General features: G+C 36.3%; 1 protein-coding gene across 2 annotated transcripts in view; it reads right to left on the bottom strand.

The window, feature by feature from the left end:
* Positions 1-16,123, bottom strand: part of BMP5 (bone morphogenetic protein 5) — a 53,085-nt gene that overhangs the window by 21,341 nt on the left and 15,621 nt on the right. For both annotated transcript variants that reach the window (XM_085217885.1, XM_085217886.1), the window contains 2 exons: positions 7,845-8,037; positions 2,096-2,244 (listed from right to left, as the gene is read on the bottom strand). In XM_085217885.1, coding sequence (XP_085074011.1) covers positions 2,096-2,244; positions 7,845-8,037 — 342 coding nt within the window. The remainder of the gene's footprint in view (positions 1-2,095; positions 2,245-7,844; positions 8,038-16,123) is intronic.

Here is a 16,123-nt window from a genome sequence, read left to right as displayed (position 1 = left end):
GGAGGAAAGGTGGGTGGGGTTCCCTGGGTTGCAGAGTCCACTGCATACCAAGTATAAAAATTCATGTTTTTTCTGTACACAAACATGTCATTCAACTGCTGGTGTTTCTAATAGTTTCCAGAAGTAACAGCAACCCAATAAAAATAATCTAAGTTTTAAGAAGAAAATTGTAAGAGCATAAAAGGATGATTTTCCTTTTGCTAAGCTGAAGTGGTATAGCACAGGTCTTCCCAATAGCTTTGAAAACTTTAGTCCCTAGAAGGGCAGTCTTCTTGCATGAATAAACTAAAAGGGGAACAGAAAGTGAGGAAAGGGGAATTCCCTCCTCTCTTCAGCAGCTGTGTTGAGAAATTAAAATGAGCAAGGTGAAGAAGCTAAACCTGCCTGTGACGTTGGTATTTAAAATAGAAAATTATCTATCACCTTTCTGATCTTGGGAGTAAGACAGGGGAAATATTTATATAAACCGTTCTTTTACAATTTCTTCAGTGTATTAACCTAAAGGTTTCTTTTAACTGTACAAACTTTCCTGCTGTTTACTGAGGGAATATAAGTTTGAGGCTAGAATCAACAAATTGCTAGTTCCAGGATTTCTTAATAAGTACCTTTCATGGATATTTAATTTTCAAGAATTTCTGTATTTGAATCTCCTGGAAGAAATAAAAAAAAAGAAAAGAAAATCATGGATGGAGTTTATTCTGGAGCAGGAAAACTGGCCGGGAGCCAATCCACCTCATTTGGATGCCTGACGGAAGTGTCACCTCTCCAAAATTTTAAGGGTTTAAATCTGGCCTTAACCAAACCAGGCTGGCTCCCCACACAGCCCGCAGCCAGGTGCGGGGCATTTGAAGACATGTTGAATGCAGCAACAGTATGGCGGCCTACTTAGGATCAATGTCTTCCTTTTCCGCTGGCTGTATCTGAACTTTCTGCGCAATTTTAAGTGAAATTGGCCACCTTGATTCAAGCCTTTCTGAACATTGTGCCTAATGGAGGACTCCAGGGCCATGGCAGGTTTTTGCATAACTCTCCGGCAGGCAAAGCACTTGCCGGAAAATTCTGAGAGACTTTGATCACAGCCCAGCTGAGCCTGAGGGAGAATGAAGATCAAAACCAATGAGAAAACGTAGCCAGAACAAAGAAAGAAGACAAAAAATATATTAATTCTTACACCAGGGTTTCTTCTGCTACTCATTAATATTAATATCTAAGGCTTAGATTAGCTAGCATCACAGATCCCCTGACCTCTGGCATAAAAAGCTTTTCGACAAGAAAGCTAAATCTGAAAGTTTGCTTGTAAAGTAGTGCAGATTAAGTGAACCATCACAGAAAAAAAATTGCACATAATTCTCTTTTTATTAGTTTCTAAAGAAATCTAAGAAAGAACATTTCTAAAATATTATTTTGCATTGAGATGCATTTTCACTTTTTAATAAACAGCATAACCATGAATAATATAGTAGTCTAGTAAATTGTTCTTTAAATATCATGGCTATTATTCAGACTTAATAGATTCTTTCTACTTTTTAGCTAATTAAAATGTTAAAAATTTTAAAATATTGACACATTTCAGGGTAAAAATGTTTTGAAATAAAAAATTTTTTGAAAGATAGAAAATCAATTTCCATATTACCCTATTATTAATCTTTTTCCAATGTCAGTATTAGTGGCAAGGAAGTCACTCCGGTCCTGTAGCTGTTTTATAGCTTTCTCCATACTTCACCTCAGAAAGATCTTTAGAAGCTTAATAAACCAAAAATTCCCTAAATCTTCTTCAACTTTCTGACTGTATGTAGGTAATCATCAATGCAAGAACATTAAAATCAAACCTAATTTTTTATGTAAGAGCTTTTATCCCAAATTTCATTTAATTTGACTAGTTTCAGTTAGCTTTATAATTGCTATATTCTATAAAATTAAGAACAAGAAATAGTTTCCAGATCATGACTACATCAGGACAAGACTGTGTTCTTCATTCATAAACCCGCCATGAATTGCCACCCAGTAGAGTTGAAAAACACCAATCCAGAAGAGGTTCACAGCAAGAGGATAACAAGAGCATATACGGAGCTACGAGCTATAGTCACGGTCTTACCGTCTCCTGTTTCCGCGCAGAGCTGCAAGCCCAGATTGTTCTGTGGATTAATCACCCAGTGATTGCTGGTCACAGTAATGTCAAACACAAACCAGCCCACATCAGACGCTTGAGCCTTTCTTGTGTCTAACAAAAACAAGTCTGCATCCCTAAGTTAAAGAAAATAGAGAGTTATGACATTCAAATATTACTATTTTTTTTCCTTAACTTCCTTGCTGACAATAACTTTCTCCAGTCCAAATGAATAATCCTTCGACACATCCTCATCATGACACAGCACAGCGTATGCTGTAGCCAACACATAATTGTGAAGTATAATACAGGTATTCCCCTCAGATGCCTTGCTGAAATGATCCAACACATGAAAACTGCAGTTCTGGAAAATGTAAAAAATCTAGTTTCCTGGTATGAATACACAAAATATATAATTGAGACTGTGCATAAAGAATTCATCTTTCAGCACCAGAATGTCATAGGAAGATTAACATTTATAAAACATCTAGTGTAAATGACAAAAAACGTCAAAATCACGTTCAAATTTCAACTAAAATTCAAAGGCATAGTGTGGCTAAAAGAATCTGTTATCAATAACATATGACAGCAGTGATATCATATAACAAAACATGAATATATGACAATTTCATATTAATACAGATGTTTAGAAAATAAGTCTATATATCAAAGTGGAAATTATATACTGATTCAGTAATGTACTTATTACATTTTAACCCTCAGTTCCCTGGTATATTCTCAAATTCATTCCCATGAAATTTTCCAGTAATTCAGAAGGGCTGCTCAGGGGAGTTCGTATAATTGTGTTACTAAATGTTTAGCATGGATCATTTATTTGTTCTGTTTTCACATATCTCCCAAAACAATTGCTTCCAGAACCACATCTGCATTACAAATAATTTACGGCAACGGCGATACTAAAAACAAGATATTTAACTCTCATCAGTTTCACTTTACACACTTCAACAAAGCAGCATGCATTATTAAAAAATGTTTTCTCCATTGTGCCTTTTAAACTTAAGTCTATTGTTATATAAACCTTTCCCTTCTCTGCCATAAAAAGTAATCAAAACAACAGTGCACAAGAAGAAATGTTTTACTCTACATTTGGACTGCGCAAGTCAAGGCAAACTTGGCTTACACAGACCTTGGAATTGTACCGCTAACTTACAGGCAGCATGAATGTACGTTTAAGGAGGTAAGAGAGACGGCAAGAACAGACTTTGTGCATAAGTGAATTTAGAATTATGATGTTGCTGTCGCAGTATTCTCAGTCTGCTTAATCACAATGACATGGTAGGAATTTATGGCTTTATCTAGACTAACCACTTTACACGCACTGAAAAGCTCTTATACTGAAAAAACATTTTGTATAGCTCTTGAAACTGTGTTAGTTCAACACATGGGAAAATAAAACCAAATGAGCTCAGACAAGCATACGTTTGCCCGTACGTGAGAAACAGTTGCAGAATCAGGCTAAAGAGCTCAGCAGCAATGAGTGAATCCTTATTTATTTATTTATTTATTTTTAAGAAAATTGTTGGAACTTTTTTAAAATTCATCCTTTTTGCCTTCTTCTACAGGATAATCGTTTGCTGAGCTCTTACGGCTTGTGTTCCAGTAGAACTGTGTGAACGGCCACACAAGGAGAAAACATACCTTTCTCCCTCCAGAGCTAATATGAAAACAGTCTTACAATTCAAAAGAGCCTGACCGACTACTCTAGCACTGAAGAAATTAACAACGTACCGCAGGCTCATAAATAGTATTCTCTGGAGTCTTAAATGCCCATTTTTTTCTCTAATAAGCAGTTTTATCAGAACTTTAAAACTGAACAGTTTAATTCTGAATGCAACAGGCTTTATGACAGTTATTTGTAAATATCTCTTGTACTATTCAGTAAATTTAATAGGAAAGTGTAGAACTATGTGGAATATAAAGTATTACAATATTACAGTGCCATGGTTTCTTGTTTTTATTGTCTCCTCCTGGAATACGTAATTATTTTCCCATATATATTCTTTTAGCTCCAAACTTTGCTGTGAATGGTACAAGTTCTCGGAAGTCAGTGCGTACGATATCTATGCGCTGAATCAGAATGCTACTAACAGGGTAGCCCAGAAATCCTTATAAAGAACAAATTCTCCCTGAGGATCTCTTCACAGCATGATGTTATTTGTATGGCAGTAGAAACTCACATCGCTCTGTCTTCGGCACTGTTACGTCCACCTTCCTGCAAGGATCTGGCTGTGATGACAGACGCAAACAGGCAGATTGTTCGTACCCATTTACTTGGCAAATAAACTAAAAATTATCTGTGAGTACCTAGAGGAAATTAGAACTGATTTGCAAGAGAAGATAGTAAAATAGAGAAAAAGACTCCAGATCAGCGCCAATGTTTTAGCCCATATAGCAGTAATTTACCACAGAAATTAAAAATACATATCAGGAAAATAATGACTTATTTCAGAATTCATATAAATACTGGGTGAACACCTGGCCTATCAAAAATCAGTGATTGCTCTGGATTCAGTATACTACCATTAGCTGATGTCACTGAAATTTCTTATCACATTTCACAACATTTTCAATTTTTAAATTCTCCTTTTTCTATGAAGAGAAAGAAGAAAAGAAATCACATTTAAAATGAAAAACAGCTGCAAATTTTGGCTCTAATTAAAAAAAAAATAAAATAGAAATTCTATTTTAAAATAGTCCACAACACATAATAAAAAAGTAGTGCATTATGTCGTAAATAGCCTGAAATGCAACAGTGATCATATACAGGCAGAACACAGCTGATTGGCTTTACCTTTATGGAGGCTGTTTAAGTTTACTGATCACAGTCTGGTCTCAGACGATTAGTTGCCTACATCAGAAATGCTACCACAGTCAAGAATTTCAGCAGAGGTTACGGGCAGAACGTCTAAGATCCAGAACGTCTAAGATCCTGGGTCATTCAGGAAAGTGAAGGTGAAATAAACCATCTTTAAATTCCTTGAAACCCAGCAGAGATTTTGACCAGATCGAAACATGACTACTACTATGTAACAGGCCATCCCCATAATGCTGTTTCACCTCTCGCCTCATTCCAGAAAGCTGCTCTAGTATCTTAATGCCACTTGAGGATTCCCTAATGTGGGAAGAATCCTTGGGGTTTAGTTAAATTAGTGGCTAGCTGCCACTAGATCATGAACAAGGATTTGGCCTGTTGGAGCAGATTACATTCGTCATGAGAAAAGATCAGGGTAGGAGTACATTGGCAGGGCTGAATAGAAAAGTTGCCTTGCCATTGGCAATGCTTTACATATTCCCTTAGAACAAACAGAAAATTTCAATCTCAAAGACAGTAATTTCAGCAAATTCCGAATGAATTCAATACATGCATTTCAGCAGCTTCTCCAAAGACAGAAAAATGTCTGAAACTACAAAGTCTGCAACACAGAAACCATAAACCCTGACCCCGCCTTGCCCAAAGGCACAGCAGAACCCATAACAGATTGCATAATCGTACTGGACACCCCATTTCCCATTCAGAGCAAAGAAAGGTGGAGGGCCAGGGTCAAATTCTGCTGTGGTATGACACTAGCAGGAGTGTGGAGCACTCCGCAGCTACAGAAATATTTGCACCTAAATCTGAAAATTTTACAACTAAAGTCTTATGTCTGGATATAGGACAAAGCTGAGACAAAGCTGCGATGACAAAGTCATGACTAAAGCTACTGAAATCTGGATCCCATGGCAAAAAAATGTAACTTTATTGCAGTGATAAAATATGCTTAGGAGTTCTTCCGACCAGAGATACTGATAAGCAAGTGGGAAAAGTTCCTTGTTTCAAATACAAGCACTATAGAGATTGTGAGGTTATGGATTTCTCCAATCCCAACATGTTAAAGCATTTGCCATCATATGCTGTATATATAAGTGGAGACTGAAGGGAAACACATGAATTAGACTAAGTCCGAAGTTTCCTTAGTTACAATAGGGAAAAGCCAATTGACTGTATGTCATTGAATGTGTACTCTCCCCAATCAACACGCGGGGTTATTAGGCTAGTGAATGGAAATACATAAGTATTTTTAAAATGTTGTTTATAAATAGAAATAGTGACTTTACTATCTTAGAAACGTGTAGATAAGATATTGAAAGAAATCATGAGTATTCATGAGAATTCATGAGTATTCAGTTGTTTCATAGGGACAACTGTCATTTAACAGGTCAGATACTTATTAAAGTTTCGTCTTGCTTCAGAGGAGTAAGCGGCTTTGCCTTCTCTAAAATAAAACAGAAGCAACTTAATGAAAAAAAAAAAAAACAACATACAAAGAAAGAAACCCATTAAAGTGGATTAGAAAACTAACTTTTCCCACTTGTTTTTAAAAAAATGTCTGTTGATTTTGCAAGTAAAGAGCTTTCAACATCCCAACCCTGACATATGCTCTTCAAAAATGTATATATTTTTTTCCTTCCAGTTTCATTCTTTCCTCCAAAAAGTTTCTTTTGGAACCTACAACAACAGAACTTTTGCAAGTTAAGCACAGAGGAAAAAAAAATATCCTGCACTGTTCTATTTCTGCACAATGTACTAAGAAAGCAGAAGATACTCTGGAAGGATAAGTGTTTTGCCTTCTGTTGGTTCTGCTCCATTGACATGAAACAAGGCCTCTTTATAGCCATAAAATGTTTATAACTTGATGGTCAGAGATCTCACCTAGAAGGTGCAAGCTCAGAGTTCTGTGAGCAGCAAAGAGATTTGAATTCTGGCCGAGCCTTTGAGCTACCTGATGATAGAGCATTTGATGCTTTGCAAGTTTCTGCTACCATTTCTGCTGCCTTTACTAGACATTGCCAGAATAGAAATGTGTTATCTGTTCCAAGATGAGGGAAGTTTTTATTTAACTCATAACAACTTTTCTTTCTCGCTTTTCTCAAACATTAAAGACATTAAATAATTTAATTTTAAAATGTTCACCAATCTAGGTAGAAACTTCAGTATTTTGAGGGCATGTCATTTTTTTTTTCAGAAGCATCTTGGAATTGCTACTACTTTTTAATGGGAATTTTGTGATATTTATCTACTTTGCCTTGTCAAATCTGGTCATTTACACGGCTCTTGCACAGTCTTGGAAATGTGTCCCACACTGTTCTGCAAACACAGAATCAGAGATTTGCTCATGTGTAATGTCATATGTGTTTTAATTCTCAGTTATTGTAAGCAGCAAGTGTTAAGTGTCCGTATGTCATCTTAAAGGCAGTGCCTGACTCAATCTTTCAGTGACATTCTGCAGAATACTAAAACATGCTTGCAAAAAAAAAAACCTTCAAAAGTCAGCAAAATTGAACAGTCTATCTGCCTGTAAGGAACTAGCTGAATCTTGGCTTGTAGTACCTCAGTGTCAGCAAATGGTGTATTTACCAAATCCAGACGCTTACACTATGCATACGAATCCACCATTTGTTCACTGAGAACATGAACCCTCACCCTCTCTGTATATGGGCAGACTGTTTGGTGAGGCTGGAAATGCAACTCCATAAACCTGGAATAAATTATGTTGAAGATAAGTTTTGTTCTTGCTCAGTTTTTGTTGACGTTGCCTAGGAATTAATGCAACACAAACCACAGCGACAGCAATAATGCCTTGCCAAGGGCACGCTTATGATCAGTTATCACCTCTCTAATTCAGATAGAAATCTGGAACATTACTGCAGGCATAATATGTTCATGCCGACATGGTACCTGTTGGGATACTCCTTGATGATCTGATAAATGCTAATCTGAATTGTTTCGTTCTCAAACCGGCTGTTGCTTCGATCTTTGTATATCCGGAATTCAGCTGCTGTCACTGCTTCTCCGTGTGGGATTTGAGTGAGGTCAAACCGAAATTCCTTGTAGTGCCTTCGCTGGTGGGAGAAGTCCTTGTCTCTTTCAACTGTTAGAGAAAGAATTGAATGCAAATTAAAGTGGTGAATACCGATTTCCCATGACTAATGGAGCATTCCCTGTGCTTAGGAGTAAACAAACAGGACAATATAAAACTGTGGAAATAATAAAACCCAAGCTCAGACATACTTCCAGTTAAAGGAAATTCCACAAGCCAAATGTCTTCAGTTCAAAAGGAAAACCCTCAGTGGGTTTTATACAAATTCCAGAAGCCAGAGTGGAAAGAATATAAAAAAAAGCTGAAAGAGGGCATGTTGTAAAGTAACTAGAAATATGGACAAACTTAAAGCTGCAGAAGGACTTAGGAGTTCAGTTTAGTTGCAAGCACAGCAGCAGTAGTATCAGAGAAATAGATGCCTTTTGAAAGTGCTACTCATCACTAATATCCAGGCAGATGAGGGGAATGCTGATCATTCCCTCTTAACAAATTCTGAAGTAGTGCTAAAGTGCACTACAACACCATATATTCAAGAAATGGTCACATCACATAAATCACATCATGTAAATTAACACATGCTGCAGTTTAATGACATCGGCATCATCATGCCAGTGGTCAGAAGGAGCCATGAATCAGGGCTGAGAGGCAAAATGGTGTTGAACTCCTGCACAGGCAGGGCTGCTCCTGGCTGGAGAGGTCTCTCCAAGAGGCAGTGGCTGCACAGGGCCACTGCCAATGTTTATGACACCATAGTTCCAAAACAACTAATCTTTTTCTTCCTTAAGTCTGGAGTGGATGAGGATATAAGTTGACTTCAATGTACAGCTGTACTGGGGATTGCTCAGGTATCTGCAGCAGTCCTGACCCTGAGTTAGGTGCTAGACCCACCAACGAATATGTTTTGATGCAGCAAGGAAACCCACAGGGCTCAGTGCTGGCTGATAACTATCTCATGGGATGAACGCCAGATTTTACAGACGCGGAAGGGAAAATCATCCATAGTTTTCCTTCCTAGAAATGTAACACTGACCTCTAAAAAAGCTGTGCTCCAGCCCCCCTGCAGCAGTGAAGTTTCACTTTCCTCCTGATTTGATTAATGGTGGACAAAGCCTGACACACAGAGCTAACGGTTTGTGACTGCGCCCAGCTTCACTGAATGCTCCCTCATACAACTCCTGCTCTCCTCCTGAGTTTTGGTAATAACTGTTTTCAGATCCTGGGGAGGAACAACATGAGTTCTGAAAAGTTGTAGGTACAGATTACCTTATATTTATAAACAATAAAATATCTTCATTATTACAGTGTATTTATACTTAGATGTTCATGTCTGTGTATACACTGTCACTATTTCATATACATACACAATGCATACCTGTTTGTATATATATGCTGTTTGTATTATTATAATGCGTATGCAGTCTTAAAAGCAGAAATGAGCTGAAAGAAAATGCTATACTTTGGAGCTGCTGTTTAAGGGCATAGTCATGGATGTGTTAAAATGAAAATCACCGAAGCAAAAGCTTTTACACTTTTCTCAGAGCAGCAGTGACCTGTGGCCATCTAGCTAGAGCCCTATAGAACACTTCACATTCATCCTTTCAAAAATGTTCACTATCTTTGTTTTCATGAGAATTTTTTCTTTTTTTTTTTTGGAAGTATACAAAAGTACGTTGCCTTACAAATCACCAAAAATAAAATAGATAGGTTATAGAACATTTTGTCTTCAGTGAAAATGAACTTTCTCTTGGCTGACAAAAGGAAAATTGTCTGCTAGCTGCAAGGTTTACTTGGCTCAACTGTGTATTTAGCTTACATGGGTTTGCCATTTTACACTATGTAGAAAAAGTAAAACAGAAAAGAGGCAGAAGCATGTAAACGGGCTGCTCTGTACCTGGAGATGAATGGGCTGCTACTGAAGAGAAACAGGATACAGTCTATTTAGCAGCTCTGCTGCTCAGCTCTAAGCTGTGAGATATATACAGAGATCTAGCTTGAGGTTTGGGGTCTGTTTGCCTTTTTTTTTTTTAATGTACATGTAAAGCCTTTCATTTCTGAGAGAACTTGGCAAAGATTAACATATGCAAATGCACTGAACTGTGGAGGATTTTTCTAGCATGGAGTCTGCCACAAGTTTCTAATATTATAGCTGAGGGTTGCTGAGCTAACGTAGAACAGATATGTCCATAATCAGCAAATGAAAAATATATTAAAGCCAGAATTAATGTAGCAACAATATATTGTATTAGTATTTATTCAACAAGTATTTACCAGCTTTCATGGGTAACTAAGCAGAACTCACTGTGAGTAAGCACTGGAAAATTACTCTGAATAAAAGTTTGAAACGCCAGTACTTCTGGCCTGAGCTGTTTTTATTTGGGTTTGAGGTTTCTTTTTGTCTAGTTTCTTACAAGTACATTCTAATTAAGAACATTAGTTTAGAAAAAGCAGTTGTCTCCATGTACACTACAGTTTGGACACAAACTTCTATGACACAGTGTGATAACCACTGATGGGATTCTCTCACGAGCACTTATAACTGCTGAAAGAACACTGATAGCCCTTGTCTGTTGAGCCTCAAATTGCAGTTAACTTAGATATTATGTATCTATGTATACCCAAGGAAGAGAAAGCATTGCCATCTGAAAGGATTGCAATTTCAAAATTTCCTTAGGCCTCTACTTGGCAGAACAGAATTGGCAAGCAAGGCAGGACCTGGGAGTAGAAATAGCCTCCAAAAATGAAGGGGTGTGTAAAACAGGCACTAAAATCCATGAAAAATCTTGAGTCCAGGGAAGTCCCACCCTCTCCATTGAAGCCAGAATCTCAAACCATAAATTTCTGTAGGCCAATGTACAAAACATTAAAAACAATTTTATTGTATTTAGAAAAGTTAAGATTTTATATTATATAGCAGACTGGAAAAAAGCAATCACAATCATGTTGCAGCACTGTCTAGTGTCTACAATTATGAATTATAAAAGAGAAATGTTATTTAATGATACTGAGTATTTTCATGCTAAAAATAAGATACAAATCTAGCTTTCTTCTGCATCTAATAAATGCTTTGTTAGGGAAGACGCTGAATGCACAGTAAGCCATCCATCAGGTCCTTAGCATCGCTGAAATGGCATTAAGTGCAGCAGGGCACCATGTCTCAAGTATTTCTATTTTCCATGTGACAGCTTTTCAGGACTGGCAGCCCGAAAAATACAGTTCAAGATTTTGAAGTATTCAGTTCTTCCAGATCATTCTCATGTCATTCCAGCTCTGCTCAGTTCATCTGCCAAAATGCATCTCTGCGGGACAGATCACAGCATCTAAAAACCAGTTGACCAGAATATTGGGAAGTCCTTTTTTAACCATTGAAAGTCTATAATTTTTGTAATTAAAAAGAACTACTGTATCAGGTCAGTGCTGATTACAACAAAATTCTTCATCTTCTCTCACTGATCAGGAGCACTGGCTTTTTGCACTGGTATTTTCATACCACCTGAAACTAATATATTCAGCACTATGGTTACATCAGAAAAATCATAGCTCAGGGGAATATCACAAACACCTGTGTGTGTAAGATAGGAAAGAATGATATTTTCCACCCACGTGGCTCACTGATGAAATATTCATACTGTATTAACACTCACCCCAATCCAGAAGGAATGAAAGGAAATCTACACCACAAAGATATTCTGAAAAAAGGGTTATCTGTCATATGAAAATATTGTGCACTAATTTCCATTAATAAAAATATGAAGCACATAGGTGGATGAACAGTGCAGTAAATAATCAGTGTATTACCAATTCAGCTACAAATGTCTAATTGACTGTTGACTGAGCTTAAAAAAAAGTTGAAAGTGCTAGCAAGAAGTTTATGTTGTAGTGCATGGGACTATTATGCATGCACTTTCATTGGCAATTAGCTCTCCACTGATGTATTTCACTTTTCCTAAAGAGGTTGGTATGTGGTGACATGTATGGAAAGTGAAAGCCTCTTCAGCAAATGGGGAGCAAACTAAGGCCAGTTTGTAACAAGCTGATTTTACAACGTAAGGTCCAAGAATCCCAACTGGATTCATGAATCGTGAAGGCTTCTTTAATCAACTTAATGTTTAACCACTACATATACATGCCAAGGCAAAGAAAGGGTCTTGCAGACCGTGTAACTATAAGGGGCCATTTGCACTAATCTCACTGAATTTCACTGTTTAATTCTGGATTCTTTGTATAAGCACTAAGTAAACCAGTCAGTTTTAATCACTTCAAGGTGATAAAGGTTACAGTAAGCCGATACACTACAAACGACACTTGTTTACATCTTGAATATAATGAAATGATAGTTTATCTACAGTGAACACTTGTGGCTATCTGACAGAAACAGGTCAAAGGTTCCAGGCGTTTTCTCCTGAAATTACTCAGCGCTGCCTCTAATGACTGATAATTGAAAGCAGAGGCTGGAAATATCAAATGTGGTAGGTGACAGATAAGCAACAGATTAATGCAAGTACTCTGTTACAGGACACTAAGAGGTCAGAGGCCCTAGGAATTAGCTATTGTGCTACTGTGAAAAGACAGACATCAAATAGCTATTTACCTCATTGCTCTGCTCTCCAGCATTCAAATCCTAGAAACCCATTCAAGACTATTAAACATCAGACTATGTTAGTGACAATGCTTTTTACAAAATATGGTAAAAAAAGGTTTTATAGAGTGTGTTGACAAGGGAAAAAATGCAATCCATGAGCAGAATGAAAGATTCTTTGATATGACAGATGTCAAGATTTTAACAAAGTGCATCACAGAGAATTTAAGAACCACATTAAGCAAAACATCATTCTCAGCTGAGGAGATCAGAAAACAGACTTAAAAATAAATGCGTTAAATCTTTGTAATTTTGTGCAGGCTTTTTGGCTGCTGAATAAAAACATTAACTCAGCAAATACACTTTTCTTCTTTCTACTTCTCAAAATGCAAAATCTAATTCAAATTTTATTGAAGTACATGGCAGTCTTTTATATCTATCTGCTAGACTTTGAATAAGAATTAAGCTTCCAGAAAGGTCTTAAAATGAGTGCACTTTTAAAAGTCAAGTGTAAAGAAAAATATTCTCCTAATGATTTAAAAAAAAAAAAAAAAAGCAGAAAAAGGAAATACTTGTCTTAGTGATGCTGCTTTGTTAAAGATTTAATTGCTTTTATAAAACTGTAAGAATTCTAATCAAGGCCATTTTGAGTTAGAAGTCAAAATTCATAAAAATAGTCATTTGTATTCAGAAGAATGTTTCAGACATCAGAGCCTGATATCGCCACTAGAGAGCCACTTCTGTTTGTTAAGAGTCAACTGTCTTGCACCGGTCCATAATAAGAGACGAGTTTATCTACCTTTCTTTAGTCAACTGCTCCAGACCACAGGAATTAGAGGTAGCCCTTTCTCAACAGACATTTCAACCCATGGCAGCTACTTTCAGTGACGACATCCTGACTGCCACAATATTGAGTAGCTCAGTAATGGGACATCCTGGGCCACCCTCAAACATAAAACAGGAGTTGGTAAAAATGAAAGGAAAATTCATTTCTGTTCTCACATCCTTTTTGTTTTTCTAAAGTTTATTTTACTGATAAAAGGCATCTACTAGATAATCGTTCATCTGAGTGTTTTGACCACAGAGTTTCAGAATCACATGCCCACTTGCCTGATCTCTTAATGCCTAGTTTTCTGCATTTCTTTTCACATTGCAATCTATTTTAATCAGCTGAGAAAGGGAGGGCTGAGATCCCCATTTATATTCTGCAACCACTAATAAGGAAAAGTAGGTGATTGAGACTTAAAATACCACCCTTTTCCTTCTGATTTTTCTCCCTAGATTGAGGTGGAAACCAAAACTACATTCTCTGTTTCCTTGGTGAACAATCTACTAGAGAAATAAAAAGTGAATGAAGATGTGGTCATTATCATCTGGTTCTTTCATGAAAACATGTTGCAGAGGGTTCAGTGTTGCCTGTGCAGGTGCTTTACCTGTGTTCAGAACGTGCCTTCTGAATCAAGATCTTTTGGGACTTATCTCTGCACAAAATGGATCAGCTGGTACTCAGATCCCAAGAGCAGTTGTATTGAGATACCTTAGGTCAGAAGTGTAGGCAGCTGATAACAGGTGTCCTCAAAATTACCAGTATTTTTGAGTTACATTTCATTCATGGCTTATCATAAACACCAAATGCATCCATCAGAGTCTTAGTCCAGTTTCTAATTTGGATCCCTTCCTAGATGAGGCAAAATTATTTCTGTAATCAGTAAGAATTTTGTTTAAATTCTCCTCTCTAGAGGAAGGTAAGTCTCCAGAAATCTTTTTTTTTTTTTTTTTATTGCACCAGTTCACTAAAAAAAAAAAAAAAAAAGTTACTGTATTACTATATTTTTTAGTTTCTCTGTATTATTATTATTAGATTGGTTGAATTTAAAGTAATTAAAGAGTTACAGATGTGGTATTGAAAGAGTGATGCAAATCTGTTTTACAAAATATATATTTTCTTATTAAAACAGAAAGGAGAAGGGTTGGTAGGTCATATTCTAAGGCAAGTTCCACTGCAGTACGTTTGGAGTTATTTCAAAATAACTCCATAAACTTCATAAAGTATTTTCAGTCAGTTACTGACATCAGTGAGCAATGTTTGGTTGTTTTGGTTAACTAGAGACAGTTAGAAAGTTTGATGAAATACTATGTAGTTAGTGGCAGCTTCAGTAAATGAAAAATCGTCGATTGTTTCCTGAATCCAGGATTTAATGGTGGAATAACCTTCCATAATTGCACAGAATTACTAAAGTCTATGAATTGCAAAGCAATTTAAGGCAAGATAAAGTCAATAAGAAAACTTTCAGTCACTGCAACTGAATTTAGAGCCAGAGTGAAAAGGAAAACTGTAAATTAAAATAATAATAATAATAATAAAATACTTTGCATGGACTTTTTTCAAGCACACATTGGTTTTCATTCTTTATCCTTCACATAGAAAAAAAAGAAAAAAAAAATGTTTCAATAATATATAACAGAATTAAGTTAGAATATTCATGGATCTTACCCAAATATTTAGTATTACATCTTTTGAGTATGACCAGAGAAGTACTATTCTATTATTGAAATTTTAAGTTCCTACTTTTATTGTTGCAGCTTATAAGATTAGACAGATTTATATTAATTAAGAATAAATAAACAAATAGTTTAAATGTTTTGAAGTTCTTGTTAAGGGAGACTTTCAAGTGATGTGATATCTACTTTCTAACTTCCCTCAACACCTTGCTACATACATTCAACTTGAGTAAGGGGCAGGCAGTGACTAGGCAAATAACAGAAGAATTTACAAAGAAATAGTAAAATATGAGAGCATATATAAAAATAACTTTTTTTTTTTCCTGGAATAATTTTAAGAACTAAAGCTTAGTAGTTAAAAGCTTTTACCATTCCTCATGAGCACAAAAGATGAACCACAGAGCAGTGCCTTCCAGCAGTTCTTATAACCTTAGAACTAAACATATACCTGGACCAAAGAGGTATAACTGAGCTCTGCTCTCTCTCTATAGTGTCCCAGATGTTCTCTACACCATGACAATATCTATGATGCTTTTCTTTTTTTTTTTTTTCACACTGTCCAAAATATGGGACAAAATATTTGTTTTAATGAAATTGCTGGTCTTCATTCAATAGCCAATGTTTTGCTGAAAATGTCACTGGTAAACGTGGTATTCATTCAATTTACTGTTTTCTATGCCTTCCAAGTCAAATGCACTTGCTCGGCAAGTCAAAAAAAGTGCTACACTGCAGCTGCTCCAGTGATAATTAAATGCTGGAAAGATTTCAGTTGTTGATACAGAATAAGTGGAAAAACAGAAACCTGCTTTTATTATGCAGGTCTGATACTGGCCAATGCAACAGTGGGAATAAGTAACCTGAATAAAGAGGTTGGATGACGGCTGCTGTAACAGGGCTTTGGAAGTGAACAATACCATGAGAGTCTATGCCTGAATATTATCACAGTCTGAATACAAAGGAATATAAATATAAATATGAAGGAATATAAAGCCACTCTTCACAATCTATTTTTTATTTCTAGTTTTTACAGTATAGTAGAATAGTACAATATAGAACTAG

Source organism: Meleagris gallopavo, chromosome 2, assembly GCF_905368555.1.
Source record: "Meleagris gallopavo chromosome 2, MGAL_WU_HG_1.1, whole genome shotgun sequence".
Classification (NCBI taxonomy): Eukaryota; Metazoa; Chordata; class Aves; order Galliformes; family Phasianidae; genus Meleagris; species Meleagris gallopavo.
Note: the sequence above shows the minus strand (reverse complement) of the source record. Positions and strands in the feature narration are given on the sequence as shown.